An 18,669-nucleotide genomic window follows, 5' to 3' on the forward strand; every position below is an offset into this window, starting at 1 on the left:
TACTTGTAATTTCGTTCTGAGGTAGAAAAAAAAAGTGCTTCCTCAAAAAGTAAATTTGTAATGCTTTTTTGTTTTGTATATAATTTATTACTAGAACAGGAAGGGTTAACACTTGTAAAAGCATCTATTGGAAATAAGGGGTTCATATAGAAATACAGATGGACTATGAATATGAGATTCTGAATCCATTATACCCAAAGGAAGTCCCTGCAAGATTAATTTGATAAATCACTAAAACCCAGGAGATCCTGTTTTTACAAAAAGCTACATTGTACTGTTTATCAGATTAACTGTAAGTCTTTAATAATGCCCTGGTTATAACCTGAATCCTTTGAGGATATAGATGATATCAATTAAAATATGTTGTTGCAAAGGAAATGATGGGGCCTCTCTTTTCTCCCCTTTCCCCCCCAACCCCTTGGCTTGTATTAATACACCCTGCATTTCTTGGCTAACGGGGCTGTAATTTGTTCCTCCTCAGACCAAACTGTGGTATGCCTTGCCACATGTTATTACAGATTTTACACGTCAGTGCACCTTATCGATGGTCCCTGAAAATGTAAAATATCATGGTTTAGCATGTCCATTTTATGAAAACTTGTTTCTTCATAGTGTAGACACTTTGATACAAGCTAATAAGCTTTTCAAATAGCATTGATAGTTGGCCAGTTGTATGCTTACTCATTTTAAGAATCACCATGAAGATTTTCTGCATAAAACTTTCTTTCCTCTTCTTGATTGGCTCCTGTTTTAAGACATACAGAAAATAGATATTCCAGATTCACACATCTCCATCAGGTAGTGAAAGAAATTGCTCGTAAGACTCATGCCTTCTATTATTTGAACTACTTTGCTTTTGTACAAAGTGGGGGGAAATCCACCAGCAACATCACCAAAGATAGTTAAGCAAGAAAACCAGTAAGAAAATAATACGTGTAACAGGGAGGAAACAGATTTTTTTTCACCCATTTCCTGTCAACGTAAAGAAATAAAACTAGGAAATAGGTAAAGTAAAACAGAAAATAAGCCTGAACAACTGGGAGAGAGTTCTGACAGAGAAAGAAGGTAAAGGTGATGACTACAGGGGAGGTTGAGATCTGTTTACTGTGTGAAGACACAGTCATTCAGATTGCTATATTTCACATCATTGTTGATTTAAAATTATTTTATCTTTGTGCATATTCCAGATTGTTTGTCTTAAGTGTCTAAAGATAAGCCCTTTCTTTGCCATTCACAATTAAAGTTCATTGTCATCATCTTCTATCCCTTAATCATAGCCTCTTGTTTTCCAGACTGTTGCTTGTGCTGTGATAGTTTTTGGTGACTTCACTTTTTTTCTTTATCGAAATACATTCAAGGAAATGTTGGGCTGAAAGAGACCCCAGGAGATTTTCATGCCCGTTTCATTCCTATTTGGTAGAGGGGAGTAAGCATGTACCTAAATCATCCTAGGTATGCACTGTCTCAACTCCTAAAGAGTTCCCCTGAAGAAAATTCTATGACCTCCATAGGTATCTTTTTGTATTCTGATTTTGGAATGTGCTCATTAGTCTAGTGTTGTTTTTTTCTTATGTCTTACTTAAATCTACTTCTGTACTGCAAATTGAGTTAATTATTCTTTGTCTTATCCCAGAGAATGCCAAGAAAAATTCATCACCATCTTCTTTGTTGCAGATGAGCACACTGCAAAATTATTATGAGCATCCTTTGTCTTTTCTTGACTGTATAAACACAATTATCTTAACCTTTCTTCATGCACCTGTTTTCCCAAACTGTTTAATTTTTTGTAGGCATTTTTTTCCTGTCGTTTTTTTTCCTTTTCACCTGTATGCTTGCTGAAGTCAGCTGCCCAAACAAGCAGAGCCACAATGCCTAGCTGAGACCTTAATAGTCCCAAGTAGAGGAGAGTGATTTGGGGACTGTGCTTTTTAACAGCAGAATCAAATTCATTATTCATATTTTGTTTGGAATTCATTATTATTCTCTGTAGTGGTCCTGTTCATTTCTTTGATTTCTCCATCCCACATATAGAGTGGTTTTTGAGCTTCATTTACTGTGTGGAAGTCATTTTGCATTCTGTTTTCGTATTCATTAGGGATTACGGTCCTACCCAGAATAGTGTCATCAACATTTTTTACTTTATATTCCAAATATATTTATATCTGTATTCCCAAATTACGTATGCCAATACAGCACTCATCTTGCACAATGCTTACAAATCTTCAACAACAGTTATGGTGGTGTTGCTTGTTGTAGTAGTGATCAGTATCTATTTACTCTCCCATCTATCTATATTCACCTGTTTTCTTTGTCTTGTCCTCCAATTGTAAAGTGACAGCCTTCTACTACCTCATAGTTATTCTAGTTGGGCTGCTACATTATATGGTAATGAAAAATAAAGTAAAAAAATACCAGCAACCACAACTCAGCAAATGCAGTACAGGAGCTTACAGAACACTGGGTAATGGAAGTGTTGTAAAACAAATGCCTGTATGAAATGCAGGATTACTTCTCTGGTAAGACTTGTTGGGATGTTGCATTTCTGGATTTTTCAGCAGACTTAGAAGAATCTGTAAGATTCCATTAAGAGACGTGCTGCTGTGTGATCTGCCAGAGAGAAAATGACAGAACTGAGGAGGAGCCTACTGATCTGTTTGAAGAGATTTTATGAAGAAAACTTGATACCTTCTTAACTTACGGTCCTTTCTGCCTTATAGAGGGGGACTTCATGCAAAATCATGCTGAGGAGAATCACTCTTAAATGTTATCTAATTTCTTTTTCCTGCCTTTTTTCACCTAGCAGGTCAATGTGTCTCTGCATTATTTTTTCTGCACTTCAATGTCAGCCAGCATTTTGTATTACTGTGCAATCTTTGTTTGTCATGATCGCTGTGAAAACTGCGGAAATGTAGTGAAAACCAAATGTCAAATATCATATAAAAATTGTCAGATCATGGAGTAAATTCAGTTGAATGCCATGTTCTGGTATCCTTGCGTTCTTCAAAGCACTTTCTTCCGACACAGAGTCTCATCCAATTCTTGGAGGGGTAGATTGAAATTCAAGTTAGCTTTTGGAAGCGTTTAACATGGGTGACTTTTATCTTGCAAGTTTTACTGCAGTTTTGCCCTTAGGACTCTTTTGAATGACCTTTTGTTTTTCAGTAGACCTCATGAAAATTTTAAGATGAGCAGTCCTGGTCGTGAAGGCATATATTTATCTGAGTATACATTAACGTAGCTCAGATGTTTGCTAGCTTGTATAGCACTTACTAACTTGTTTTCTGAAGATGTGGCTCTTCAAAGCCCCGTGCAACAATTTTAAGTATGTTCTGACTGTAATGTAATAGAGGTTTATGGTGATAGCTGTTACAGCCCCCTAAAAAGAGTAATGTTATTATATTAATAAATCATTGCACAATCACATCTGTGATACTACTGAATTGAATGAACGAATTTGCATAGTGTACTCATAAAGCATATTACTTGACAAGTTTTCTTAAAATGAAAATTTGAATATTTTTGTTAATAAAAATATTTGCTATATGTTAGTACTGTTTTACTATGTGATTGTGTAGTTTTCTAACTGATTGAAGAGTGCCAGCAATGGATTAATGTTTGATAGCTACAGCTGTTTAACGCACATACACACAAGTCTGTCTGATTCTTTTCTGAAGAATTGAGTAGAGTACCAGCTTACCAGCTATAGAGTATGCATTTGATATCAATAGCTTTTTAAAGCATGCACACTCAAGTCTGTCTGAACACAAATGTACTCAGTGAGACTGTTTAATAAACAATGACCATAAATTGAAATCAGACAGTTGTATAGAGGTAAAGCACAACCTTGGATTCTGATGTGTTAAATAGTAGACTTAATACCTTTCAAGTTATTTCAAAGAACTGTGGCAGGGGGATTCTGATATTACTTGATTGCAGAGCTTACACATAAACTTCATTCAGCAATCTAAGTCAAAATCCAGATCACTTTGGAAAGGGTAGAGTAGTAGATTGTTTGTGTATATAAGAGAAATTAACCTGAAATGCAGCTGGGTAAACAGGATATTTCAAATGAATGATCTTTGTGCTTAACACCTGGTTCTGGCTAAGTATTTGGTTAAGCATCACTGTCCAGAGTATGCAAACTTATAGAGATTGCAGAAAATGGCATAACCACTCTTTAGAGCAAGGTAAATGTTTTAGTAAACTAAAGTTAGTTTGGGAGTAGCAGAATAAAAAGCAGCAGAATAAAAACATGGTGAAGCAGTATTCTTACAGAGAATCTCTCTTTATTTTTTTCTTTTGTCTTAAGTGGAGGTCTTAGTTGATCTTTTTTACTCTGCTGTCCACAAATGTTTTTCATTAGAGTGTTGCACTGAACCTTTAATATTTGTTATTTTTAGCTGCTAGATTCTCCTACAGAAAGTTTGTAGAGCTCCCCAAAAATGTTTCATGAAATGTGATCTCTGTCAGGAGGTTTTGCTGTCTAAGGCTGTAGTTCCAAAAGGCTAAAAAGTATGTTTAGTTGCGCTGTGACCAGGTTAAGGTGAGGCTGCTGAAAGCAAGTGTAACACAGGGGAAGGTGAATGGTAACCTGGACCAGGTGTGCCATTGTAAAAAGTACTTGTGCTGCATGAGTTGCCTCCGTTCACCAGATTAAATAACAAAAATGGTAAAGTCATTTCTTTTATCAGTATAATTACCAGTATAATTACTCTGACTTTGACTTTTTTTAAAGAATTTGTTTTTTCCCATGTTCTTTAGCTGATGGTAGATATTGCCAACAGAAAGGGTACCTGGTTGTTAGCCATGTATGCATATATCCTTCATGCATGCCTTATGTGTATGTGCTATGTCTGGAAGTGGAAATGTACTGAACTGAATGAAACTAAGACCTGCTAAATTCTAAATAAATGTGTCCCTAAGTGGTTTGGTGGAGCACAATCATTTTAAAACCACACCTGTAGTTAATCAGATTCTCTTTCTATGAGTAGAGATAAATCCTAATAGAGTTTGATGGTATTTGTATTTTGAAATTATTACAGTAGTTATAAAGTAGTTACTGTGTTGTTATTTTTACTTATGGCTGATTTACTAGAAGGAAATGTTCTCAAAAGGTATTCTGCATCTGATTTTTAAGCTTTCATATTAATCATATTTTAAATGGATTGGTTATTATGATTTTGCATAGCCTTTGTTTCTGAATAAAGTTTTAGTGATTTTTTAAAAATGATTATGAATACTATTTTTGAGAGATACTGTTGTTCATTGGGGGACTAGCAAAGGGGATATCACAATATCTGTAGGTATTAGTGTAGTTGATGGCTAAGAAATAGTTATGGTCTGTTAGAGAATTTCTGTATATGTAAGATGCATGATCTTGTTTGAGACAGGTATTTAATTATCATTAAATGCTCATTTTGCAGATTCATGAGACCTTTGAGTGTCAGGAATGTGACAAGAAATTTATTTCAGCTAACCAGCTAAAACGCCATATGATAACTCATTCAGGTAACATACAAAATGACACAAACCTATATATAATGTGTTACATATTTAGTGTATATTCAGTTTTACCTGAATTGCCTTCTTATAGAAGGCTTAATGAATTAATTCTGTGTTGTTCTCGGCTGTTCATGCAGGTCTTAGATTGCAAGGAAACCGTCTAAGTTATCGTTTCTAAGCCTTTCAAAAATCCAAGTATAATGCAGTATTCTTACACCTGTTGCTGCTTTGTCAAGCCATTTTCTCATGCTAGTTGGCTAGATGATGTCAGTTAGCTAGGATAGGGCAAAAGATTGTTGCTTGGCTTATAGAGGAGGTGAAGAACTAGGGAGTGGCATTTTATGTTGAAAAGAAGAGGATGGGAGCTGAGGTATGCCGTCAGGCAGAGATCTGTGATAAAAGGGGTAACATTCACGTATATTTGTATATATTTAGTGGGCTCATATATGCACAGGGTTCTCAGTCAGAGGAAAACAGCTCATACCCCACACCATTTTGTAGCCCACACACAAAAGTTTCATTGTGCCTGTTTTCTGCCAGAACAGGTCGCTGTGAGCAGGGAGTTGCCTGTCCATAGGCTTTGCAGTAGAACGCAAATTGGCTCTGCCAGGATTTCTGATCACTGCAATCTAGTGATTTTATCTTTCACCAGTGATTAGAAACATCAACCAACACAATGGAAACACAAATGTTGTTCTATCAAACACGTTAACATTTTAAAAATGCAGGTTTTTACAGCTGCACAGGCTTGTAATTGAACTATTTTCTTGGTATCAGTCCACACCAAAAGCTCATTTCTTGTAACATAATCTATATCTCAGAGGCTCTTAGCTTGCTTTTGACATTTTTGGATGAGCATTAATGTTGCAGTCACCAGTCAAAGCATAAAGGCCTTTTTCATAGCAATTTTTGGTTTTGAAAGCTAATATGTATATTGTTAATTAAGTTTTAAAACATTTAAACTGTCATGCCCTCTTTCACATTTGTAATCTGGAAACAGGGTTTTCCTCTTTGAAGTCATTCTCTTTTGATTTAAGCTAATTAATCAGAATTTAGTGTTAGCAATGATTATTGCAAAGAATGTGCCAATTTCTTGAGATACACCATGGCTCATCTTTTGTGAAGTGACATAACTGTCTAACATAAAGGGCATTAGTTGTCTTTCTAATTGGTTTAATCTTAATTGGGTTGACTTAATTGCAAAAATCTCTCTGAGGAGATGACTGTCTCTGCCTTTCATCTTCTCCCCCTGTATAAAACAGGAGATTAAATGTCCCCCACTCATTTTCTACAGAAAAACGCCCCTACACCTGCGAGGTTTGCAATAAGTCCTTCAAACGACTTGATCAAGTGACTGCACACAAAATAATACACAGTGAAGATAAACCTTATAAATGCAAGCTTTGTGGAAAGGGATTTGCCCACAGAAATGTTTACAAGAATCACAAGAAGGTAAAGCACTCTGCTGTTGTTGTTTACAGGTCTGCCAGCCTCAGATTTACAGATTTTTTTTTTCTTTAAATGGTTGAACGTTAAGCTCTGGCATGCTTATAAACATGGGATTAAAGTATTGGAAAATGTATTTTTTAGTGATTGTTGTTATAAGCAAAATCTCAAGATGATAATAACTGTAATTAGAACAAAATAAGTGAAATAAGAAGGAAATCACGCTTGAATAAAAGCATCAAATAAATTCCCATTTTGACTTTTTTTGTTCTGTTTTTGTTTTATTATTTTTTAACAAGTTAAATTTTAAACTGCTCTAAAATGTCTTCCATTTTATTTTTTAAAATACCACATTTGAATAAAACTGTAGTCCTGTTGCAGTCATTCCTAGTTGTTAGACTTAGCAGTAGATGCTTTCCAAGCTATACTGGATTTGCAGTGAGTAGTGTTCCCACGTTAAAACAACATCAGAAGAAACATTACCTGAGAAATAGGCTCCTGAAGGGATGCTCTGCTTCTGTTGATTTAAGCTCAAATCTGCTTGACCTAATTTTCATAATGCCTGTCATTAATTTTAACCTGGGTTTACATTTTTAATGGCAAAGCTGTATCCACAATGGCTGTATCAGAATTACAAGACGGAAGAAAATCTCTATTTTTGTGCCCAATATTTGGCACTATTTTATTTTTTTACTTTCCCCTTTTCTTTCCCCCTTTTGATGAAGCTGATACACCCACACTTACAAGTCTTTTGCAGTTTGGCTCATGTTATATGCCATCTGGGAATTTGGCACAGGATCTTTGCACTATCTCTTGCACTTTCAGCAATAAATCATATTAGAGCAATAATAATGCTTCTCATAGGGTAAAATGGTGATGACTGTCTAAAACAGAAAACAAGCAGAAATCTGCTGAAAGACAAGATTCACTTCCATATATGTTGTGGTTACATCTTGTGTTTTAGACTTTAATGGGGCAGAATCTCACAAATTGGATATATTCTAAGAAAATATATAGAAAACTGTCTGGACAGATACTTCTGTATCTTAAATGAATAGTTTTTATGTGTTTCCCTAGGTTAATTTGCAGCTGATTACTGATAGGGAATTTTGGCTGTGAGTGGACTTTGGGTTAAGTATGAATAATGAGCAAACTCTTTGACCCACTTTCAGTGTTCAAAACAGCAGCACCACTAACATAAGCAAGGATTGCATAAAAGAATGTCACAGAATTGGTTCTTGTGTCTGTCAGGGATTAGAGACTCCACATAATAGGAGAAACATAAAAATTTAGACAGTGTTAGCAAGTACCTAATTTTGACAGAATTCTTTAAAGCATGTTGGAATACTTATTTTCTGAACCTGTTTGCACATAGTACTGGCTGTAAATTGACCCTGTTCTATAATGAGAAAAACTTATTTGTGTCTTTACATAAAATTTACCCAAACAGTTGTGCATATTCACCCACCTACATTTAGGCTTCTAATTTCACTTGCTAAATGAAGGGATAAGACTGAGAGACAGGACTTGATGTAGATCTCCTGAGTTGCTTTTCTGAGACACCTATGTTTCTACTGAGTATAGAAGTTTTAAAGATACTGATTAGCAGAACAAGGTGCCTAGATTTGGCCTTAGCTGTCCCTAAAATCTTCAGTCCAGTAAGTAACATATCTTTAACAAAGGTAAACAAGGAGAGGTAGTAGATAATAGAGGGAAATATGAATATGTATACACAAAACAAATTGTAAAGTGTAAACCAAGTATACGTTAGTTTGTGATGCTAAAATAGTTTTAAGTGCCATTATTTAGGCAGGGCTGTACTACTACAGAGGGAAGAGAATGAGAGTTCTGTTGCTTGGTCACAGAAATGATGAACCAGTAAGAGTGGAAATGTAAACTTTTATTTCTCATACTTCTGTGTATTTGTTCTACTCAGGTTTTTAATGAGTCTTCAGGTGTGTACTCCCTTAAGACCACACTCTAGGTTTCATTTTCTTCTGAAGCAAGAAAAAATGACCTCAATTATAATTGAAATTATAAGTGCTTTTTTTTGAATTACTCCTTTATGGAGGCTACCTGATCTGTTTTTTTTTTTTTTTGGAAGTATCAGAATAAAAATGACATTTGGCTCTCACAACAGATGCTTTAAAATATTTCTCGGATGTAAGTGAATGGTCATTTCAAAGGTACAGAAGGAGATTAGTTCCTCACATTTCACTGGAAGATACACAGTGGTTTTGCTATGAGCACATCTACTCTGCTTAGTGGAGCACTGGGATGTGAACCCAAACTTAGCACTCGTTACACCCTTGTAGGCACAGATCTGAGAGGCAGGAGCCGTTAGTCTTTTGTGGTATCACTCTGATGTACTGCTGCTGCACACAAGCACTACGCTGCTCTGTGTAGGTGCATGTGCAAGCTTGCTTTGTCACTTGCTTGGAGATAGTGTTATGCACTGTGGAAAGAGCTCAAATGTCTTGAAAAAGCTCAGACTAAATCACTGAGTGGTCATGGGAAGAATATGGTTCCATTTTTTGTGACAAAGTGTAAGGATTAAAGTTGGTGTTATTGCAGTGGAAAATTCCACTAACATTGCATATTCAAAAGTAGTTGCGCAGGCATAACAGTGGGAGGGTATGTTAAGATAAGCAGGTAAGAGTAAGAGAATAATACCTGAAATTAAGAGACGAGCACAGTATTGCATTACAGATAAAAGTAGTCACTTTTCATTCAGGACAGGCTGGATGAATGTGAATATTCTGTGCCATGTAATGCAGGTTACTTCTATACAGGACAATGCAAAGTTTTTGCTCCATCTGCTACTTTGCTATGTATAGAGGATGAGTTAAGAGAATAAAATATGAGGAAATGACAGTGAGCAGAATTAGGTCACCAGACATGGGATTTTAAAGGGTTTACGGTTAATCCAGGGATATTTGGTCCTGGGGAGCATAATGATTTAAAACAATTGTATTCCCTCATCTTCTCTACTGGGAATGGGTAGCCTTGGGCTGGGTTTGAACTTCCACAGATGCAATTGTAGGAAAGGCTGCCATGAGATATTCCTTAAAAGCCCATCCTTAGTTGCTTTGATTATATGACTGTCCAAAAAGTGCACTGAATTCTTCTGAAAATGACGATCTGCAAACCTTAAAGGGTTGGAGGTGCAGGCTTTTTGTGGAATGATGACTTCATTTTGTACGGTTTCTGATGACAGATGCCAGTGCCCACACTGTATCCAAATGAGCCTAATCCAGCATCTATAATTTCTGTACCTTTCAAAATACTGTAATCAGTGGTATCCAACAGAAAATAAAGAAATTAGAAAGGAATTTTTTACTCTATTTTAAAGTATTTAAGGGGATATAAACATGGAAAACAATTTAAAGAAATGTGTTTAATTTTTGTAATCAAATAGAATCATAAATTGTGTTTTTATGCATAGTGAATATGCAAGTAGAGGGAAATGTATATAATATAGTAGGAGTTTTTGGTTTTGTACTGTTGTTTATGGTCCTGCTGGCATTTTAACAGTGGAAAGGTTAATTCAGCAATTTGGATCTCCTCTAGAGGAGACAACAGTAAAAACATCCGTTTGGGGTTTGTGCTTTATTTTCCGTTCTCCAGCCTGCTGGGAATGTCTGGTGAAGAAGTAGCACAAAATAATGGTATTTTTTTAGTCTAGATAGACTCTTTCTCATTGGACTGTGATTATAAAGAGTTGCAGTACTGCATCCAAACATTTAGTGCATTTCAAGGCTTAGCTTGCTACTGAATTACAGAAAAAGCTATGGATAGTTTAGAAAACTGTCTAAAGCTTCTATTTAGTGGTAGAATGTCAGGTCACTGAAACTAATTGCAATGTTAGCAATATGTACTGCTTATATTCTGCTCTAATTCAGGTTGTAAAATGAGACTGCAACTCACATCGTTTAGTTTGACCACCTTCTTTTTTTGAATTCTAATGCTGCAGACTTCCATACTGGATGTTTCATCTTATTTGAATGGAAGGCAATTATAGAAATCTCTCTCATGAGAGCAACTGCAGTCCATTTTTCCATACGCAAATCCAGAGCAGTCTAGTGCATTTTGCAAGATGCTGCTGGGACCCCTATCCAAAAATAAAATCAGTTATTTAATTGTATGAGCATACTCTATTGCTTTGTACTACTGTGTACTTATATGTAGCTAAAAAACAAAGCCTAATTTATGTGTGCACTGTGTACCTGCTACCAGATATGTACATGTATCCTATTATATAGCAGATTGTATGGCTATTTAGTATATGTCGTCTCTTCTAGCAGCTTTTAGTAAACTTATTAGCTATTTTTTAATATTTAATGTAAGCTTGACAAATGTACTGGCCTACTTTTGGGATTTGGAGTTCCTGTAGTATAAATGTGCTGCTCATAGTTGATCCCAAGCTTGCATAACTAAGTGAAGAAGTTTGACAATGGTGTTGACACATGCATCTCAAAGAGCATGTGCCTTGACAGCTGACATTTTCTGCCCCTTCTCTGACTGAATGGAAGCTCCTCTCTTTTCTGGAACCTATTAGTAGGTCATAGGAGGTCAGTATTAGAACTAATGTGCTTGTTTGCGGGGATACCTTTGCTCATTAAGATTTTCATGGCTTTTTGTAACACACATAGCTTGTTTCTGGGCTTTTCACAGATGGGGCAGATGAGATGGAATATCTATGTACCCTTGCATGTGGGTATGACTAGTTAGACATTTGTAGTGAAATTCAGAAATGTAGGTGAATTCTTGTATTTTGGTCAAAGGCTAGAAGTGGCAAGAGGATGCTAAGAAGAAATTATATGAAAGTGACTGTGCTCTTCAGAACTATCACTCAAGTGTTCTAAAACAGGGCATTTTTAAAGTAAATGACATGAAATTTGCGCTCGTGAAAGGTGCCAGATTGACAGCCTTAGAGACTGAACCCTTCTATTTATCCACAGAACAGGTACAGCACAGACAGCAGCACTGCGAGCTTCCCCATAGTGTCTCGTCAATATGTCTCAACCCTGTTCTGGAGGAACCACCTATTGAGGTGAGAGGGTAGTTCAGTCTCTTCATGTCCTGTCAATCCTTGGCCTAACTGCTGAGGCTGCCAAGCAGGGTGTCAGCTAATGCAAACTGCGATGTAAACCTCTAGCAGCTGGATTCAGCAGATTTTATATAACTTGTAATATATTCCACGTGTTTGACAGTGATCCACTTGCATTTTTGCTTTAAGTGACGTAGGCTTGGGGTCAAAGAATTCACTTTGAGTCCAAAACCTCTATATAACATTGCAAGTACTCTAATGTTTTGGCACTGTTATTTACGTGAGAGGACATTTGTGTTAAAAATCAGTCTTGTTTTGAGGCTGTGAATTTACATGTAAGTTACTACACTGGCTCCCCATAGTCCTTTTTTCCCTCCCCATTTTAAGGGATAGCTGTAAATGTCATATGGTATTAGGAATTTTTCTGCCAAAAGCAGAAATGGATCATATGCACATGTACCATGCTAGTATTTACCATTACCCTATAAAATTAATTAATTCTCCTATTTTCATACATACTACTGAACATTTACTGTCCATCCCTTTTTCCCCTTGGCACTCCAGCTTCCATTTAAGGTTTTTGCAAGCTAATACCATGTTCAGACACTGATGCTTTAAAAATGTGCTTTCCTTTACAAAAAATAGTAGGAAATTGGGTAGAAAAATTGTATAGATTAGTTTACTATCTATAGTGGGATAGCACTCAATATCGCTAGGAAATGTGGAGAGGAAAAGGGAAATTTACAACAGTAGGATGAAGCTGGATGTTTCCCAAGATCAAGAAAAGAAACATGCTTCTGCAACTCTGCAGTTTGTGAGATTCATCCAAACTTAGCCTTTTATTTTATTTATGGCTTTGAGGGCTGTTTCTATTTTTCTCTTTTTGAAGGTTATTGAGACTGTTTCTCAGCTATGGTGAATTTTTATTACAACAAACAAAAATCTCAGTTCTGATGCTTCTGTGTGTTTTTTGTTTCTTTTAAAATATGAAGTTCAAACAAGGATATGCAAGAGTAGTCTCATGATTTGAGAAATTTTCTTTGCCAAATTTTAGACTACTATCTTGAGATAATCAGATTTGTTTTAATGTTAACATTAACTGAAAAAAAATACAGGATTTTGTGCACACCTCTTTAATTTTAAGGTTTTTATTTGTATTAGTGAGTATGTAAGGCCAGTGTTAGTGCTGACGAAGAAATGAAACTGATCTTGTAGTTTTCCTCCTGGTTATTCTGTATTTTTGTTTCTATTTACATGCTTGCCTCATATAACACTTCTGAGGACCGGGTTGGTACATTAATTCAGTAGCTGCTATGCTGACTTTTAGGATTCAGGATGATGGCAGAATGATTGTTTTAATTCCCTGTCCCCTGATACTTCAAATTGTTATTATATCCCCTCCTGAATCCAGTCTGGAAAATTAGCTATAATTACTGTAATGACAGCTAATTGATTTCCCTGAGCCTCTAACATGTCTTTCATCTGCAGACCCATTCTGAAGAGAGACCATTCCAATGTGAGGAATGCAAAGCTTTGTTCCGAACCCCATTCTCTCTACAAAGGCATCTGCTAATCCATAACAGTAAGTACTAAGTCAGAGAGGAAAAAGAACTTCCTCACTTCTCATATTTGACTGAGAAAAACAGATGTATGCACCTTGCTCTAATATACAGCTTGCTATGTTAAATTAGTCTTAAAATTGAACTCTGACCCCTGGGAGTTAGAAAATACAGGGCCAAATTCAAACCTTGCCTTTGAATGCACTTATATGCAAATCCAAATGCACTGTGGAAAATCTGTCCATGCTTTGAGATCTGATGATGAGATTTCTTTCTGTGCTAAATGTGATAGCAGTACTTACATTTTAAGAAAGGAGAAATGGAAGCAAAGATAAGTAGGTGGCTTGCTCAGCTTTTGTATGTAATCCATTTCAGAGTTTGAGACTGAGATTGTCTCTTCTGTGCCAGTCCAGGCTTCACTATAAGGTAATGTTTCCTGCCAGTAGCATATAACTAGCAGCCCAGAAGAATTCCGTGGCTGTTTTCCCTCATGAGTAATGTGTTCTTGGCAGTCTGTACTGTTTTTTAAATGACTGTGTAAAGATTCATTTTCTATGGAGTTTTCTCCATCTAATGTTTACAGAGCCCTAAGCTGCCACTCAACCATGTGATTGTCAGCAGTTTAGATTTTAGAAAAATATTCATGATCTAAAATTATCGTAGCTTAGATGGCAGTGCTTTGGTATGAGGAGTATTTAGATTGGTATAATTTAAAAGGTAGACTTTCCTCTCTTAATCCAGTATAACAGTGTTTATGGTAGATGAATTATTAGGCTGGAGTGTTTGGCTTCTTCTTTTACAATTATCTTCTAAACCTACCACAATTTCACAAAGCACTGAATTTTGTAAAATCTTTATCCAATGTAAAACATTAAAAATGTTGTGGGGGGAGGAGAGAGTTCAAAAACGTTCAGTAAAATATGTATTCCAATGTTCTATGCAGTAATAGGTGGACTAGGTGGATAGGTTTGCAGGATATCCAAAAGCAGTATTTTACAGTGTCCAGAATTTTCCGTACTGGCAAAAGGTAAAAGTCCCTATAAAAACACGCTTCATCCGTCACTCCCCACCCCCCTACCCCCCCCAAGGAGTGTGGGAGCTCAGGAAATTTGAGGTCTTTGAATCGGACATGATTTGTGGCTTTAGGTGTTCCTGAACCACCACCATTTAAGCAAATACAAGTATTTCAGCCTGTGAACTAGTCAGTCCTTCCTTAGTGCAACAGCAGTCTTGTTGAGGGGCAAAGGTTTTTAAAGTTAGTAACTTCTTCTGCCCTATTAGGTAAAACTGTCTCCAAAATAAGTCAAAACATTAAAATAGTAATGTTTGATATTTTTATTTATCACAGGGAAGATTGTCTCTTCTTTTTTTGGGGGGGGGGGGGGGGGGGGAAATGGAAACAACAACAAAAACAACAGACCTTCTTAACAAGTAGTCCTTAATGCAGCAGAACATGTGCCAAAACCCTTATGGTCATACTGCATCTCTATCATCCTTTTATAAAAGAAATGTTGATAGACCAATAAGCAAAATAAAAAGTGGAAGTTATTACTAGGATGAACTGAACAATAAGCAGTTCAGTTCAAGGCTGTGATTAAAACAAATAGGTCAGCTAGTCTAAGAGTTTGTGTTCCAGGTGAAGAAATATAGAACTCTTCCCCTGATGACATAACTCTGAAATTGACAGGTTATGTTGGTGTGAAATAAAGCAGATTTATAGGCATTGTCCAGCTACGTTTGGATAACAGTGCCTCTCGTAGCACTGAAACATACCTTTCTTTAGAAAGGAGAGAAACAAAACCATCTCTAGATGTGTTTGGCTGGCTTTACTGATCTGTGCTGTAGGAAAGAAAAAACTGTTTGTGAAGCTTGAAATCTCTAGGAAAAAACGAAGTTGAGCCTGCACGATACATTCCTTTTAAATTCAGTATCCCATTGTTTTAGAAGGAGGCATGCTGAAGAATGATATGGAAGGCCTTAAATGTTATTTTACAAACTTAATTTACTAGAAAAAAAAGCATATTTCATAAAGCTCATTTTTCAGGCATACCTGTCTTGAAATTTGCGAGACACGCAAGACATCACGCATATAATTTTCCAAACTAAAGATCAAATATACTGGTTCATGAGGCCATAAGAGATCTGGCTGACAGGAACGAGTAACTCAAAGCAGTTTATTGGGTCATTCGGTTTTCTGGAACTGTGGAGGCACCCATGAAGGGGAGTTTATCTGTTGAGAAAGACTCATCCTTTTTATGTATTTGTTTTCTAGTATAAAAATATACGTGCAGAACATTTGATAGTAAGAGAAATAATAATTAGTTCATTTTACAGGGCTTGGTGGAAGTGGATATTGAAGATTGCACTTTTCAAATAAAGCACAAGTAGCCCTGTTTTTCTTTTTTTCTTTTTTTTTTTTGTCATAAAGAGGGCACATCAGTGGAGTAGAAAAGAACAGTCCAAGGAAAGACATTCACATTATGATGTGTACTTCTGAGGGAAAATGCTGTAGGATATATTATGTCAGGACTCTGCTTCCATATTTGGAGGCATTTACAGGTACTGATACCATAGTCTCATGTTAAGCACTCCTTAAAAGTTTTCCTCCTTCAGTGGTTTCAAGAACTGAAGTCAATGATGTACTTTGTTGTTTGTTTCCACTTTCTAGAGTGCCTAAGTCTGAAGAGAATGTGTATTTTTTGTTAATGTTTTATTTTGTAACATCTTAATCTAGCACAGTGCAAACCTATTGACTGAAAATGCAGAAAGAAAATACTTTCTTCATTTCTTATACATAGATACTCAAAATTATTTGCTACCTTTAATAATACTTTTATCTACCAAAGGCAGTGAAAAGAGTTTGGTTTTTGGCAGTGACAATTCTTTAGCAACCAGCATGCTCTTACATTTACTGTATGAAATCTCTCTGTTTATCACAACGTGAGATATCATGAAATAAATTGCGTAGCTCTGTTTTTTGCTGCAGTTTTCTACGAGAGGATTTTCAAAGCTGCTCAGGGAATTTTGATGCTCATGTCTTGTTGCGAGTGATTTATACTTTTGCTTTATGCCACTTAGGAACCTTTTGAAACTCTTTGCAGCTAGTATTCTTTATGAAGTTTTCATGTATCTTTGTTTATGGTTTGAAAAAGAGAAGAAAAAAGGCCAAAGACTGCTCAACGAGCCAGCTGTGAGTGGGGATAGTGTTCTGATGGCTCTTCTATAGTGAGGTATACAGTTTGTGATTAAAAAAGGAAGTTGAGGAGAAACAATGATTATTTGCCTTTATCTAGTATAACGTTTGAAAAAATAAACAACAACAACAACAAAACCACTCTTTTTAGGCTTCCCATCATTTTGTTTGTTGAAACATTTTGCCAAACTGACACCAGGACTTGGCTGACATTAGAGCTGTGTATAGTGGAAGATTATTATAGTGTGTACACAGGAGAGATAGTTCTGACTGCCTGGCTTTGGAGGACTTTTATTTGAAAAATGGTTGATCTTTTAATACTGTATTATTTTTTTGTTGTTTGAAAGTTATCTTCTCAGATCATAATAGAAGTGCAGTACTGAAAATTACAGGAAAGGTTACAAACAGAACTGTAAAATAAAAATGATGAATTCTCCTGAGACTCAACAAATGTCAAATCTTGTCATAAATCATGATGATATCATATAAGCATATGGACATCATACAAATATTTTTTTACTTTAGAAGACATGGTAATTTGTTCAAATGGTTTGGTATTGCTTCCTTTTTTTCCATTTTTTTTTCAGGAGCTAAGTAATTAAAAGAGAGACAAAGAAACTTATAGGCAACTAAATAAATTCAATAAGCGTATAAGTTCTTATGAGAAGTAAATTTCAACAGAAGTTACTTGGATATTTTCCCTTTGTTGAAATGATAGAAAATTGCATGCTACTTAGTAAAAATAGCAATGACTTCACTTGGTTAGCAGGGCAGTCTCGTGTTCCCAAGACAACTCGCTTTGTTAGCAGTGTGGTCTCATGTTCCCAAGATGGGAACAGAAGAGATTCACTAGGCAGTTAGAAGCAGTACAAGTGTTAATCCTCCACATAAAGGCATATATTCTTGTTGACCTTGAAATTTTTTTCTGAATAGCTAGACTGGAAGTATTTTTAGGGTAAGACAACATATACTCTTGTACCTTTTAGCATTTCTTGCGTTATCCAAGACAAAACTGCCTTTGTTTCCAAACTGAAAAAAGAATGAGCAGTTTGGGAGTTGGGAAGAAGAAGACAACTGTGGTTGAATTATGGGGGAGGGAAGCGGCCTATCTGGGCTTTGAAATGTCTGTGGGTACTTCTGGCACCACTGTTTATAAGCTTCACTTGTCATAGAATCATAGAATATCCGAGTTGGAAGGGACCCGTGAGGATCATTGAGTTCAACTCCTGGGTCCTCAGAAGACCACCAAAAAAAAAAAAAAAAGGATCATGTGTCTGAGAGCATTGTCTAAATGCTTCTTGAACTCCGGCAGGCTTGGTGCCGTGACTGCTTCCTTGGGGAACCTGTCCTAGTGCCCAACCACCCTCTTGTTTAAAAACCTTTTCCTGATATCCAGCCTGACCCTCCCCTGTCACACCTTCAAGTCATTCCCTCAGGTCCTATCGATGGTCACCAGAGAGCAGAGCTCAGTGCCTGAATCTCAGCTTCCCCTTATGAGGAAGTTTTAGACCGCAATGAGGTCTCCCCTCAGTCTCCTCCAGGCTGAACAATCCAAGTGACTTCAGCTGCTCCTCATATGTCTTCCCCACTAGGCCCTTCACCATCTTTGTTGCCCTCCTTTGGACACTCTCTAACGGTTTTGTGTCTTTCTTATACTGTGGTGCCCAGAACTGCACGCAGTACTCAAGGTGAGGCTGCACCAACACAGAGTAGAGCAGGACAAGCACTTCCCTTTACCGACTAGCAGTGCCATTCTTGATGCACCTCAGGATATGTTTGGCCCTCCTGTCCACAAGGCACACTGCTGGCTCATGTCCAGCTTGCTGTCGATCAAAACCCCCAGATCCCTTTCTGCAGGGCTGTTCTCCATCCTCTTGTTCCCCAGTCTGTATGTATAATCAGGGTTGCCCCTTCCCAGG

At 36.6% G+C, this 18,669-nt stretch overlaps 1 protein-coding gene across 5 annotated transcripts in view; it reads left to right on the plus strand.

The window, feature by feature from the left end:
* PRDM5 (PR/SET domain 5) overlaps positions 1-18,669 on the plus strand; it is an 88,865-nt gene that overhangs the window by 33,456 nt on the left and 36,740 nt on the right. For 2 of the 5 annotated variants that reach the window (XM_035551838.2, XM_035551851.2), the window contains exons 9-12: positions 5,424-5,508; positions 6,797-6,954; positions 11,915-12,001; positions 13,487-13,580. In XM_035551838.2, coding sequence (XP_035407731.1) covers positions 5,424-5,508; positions 6,797-6,954; positions 11,915-12,001; positions 13,487-13,580 — 424 coding nt within the window. Of the gene's footprint in view, positions 1-5,423; positions 5,509-6,796; positions 6,955-11,909; positions 12,002-13,486; positions 13,581-18,669 lie in introns of all 5 variants that reach the window. The other 3 variants (XM_035551842.2, XM_035551865.2, XM_035551857.2) reach the window with 2 other exon arrangements.

This window comes from Cygnus atratus, chromosome 4 (genome assembly GCF_013377495.2).
Source record: "Cygnus atratus isolate AKBS03 ecotype Queensland, Australia chromosome 4, CAtr_DNAZoo_HiC_assembly, whole genome shotgun sequence".
NCBI lineage: Eukaryota > Metazoa > Chordata > Aves > Anseriformes > Anatidae > Cygnus > Cygnus atratus.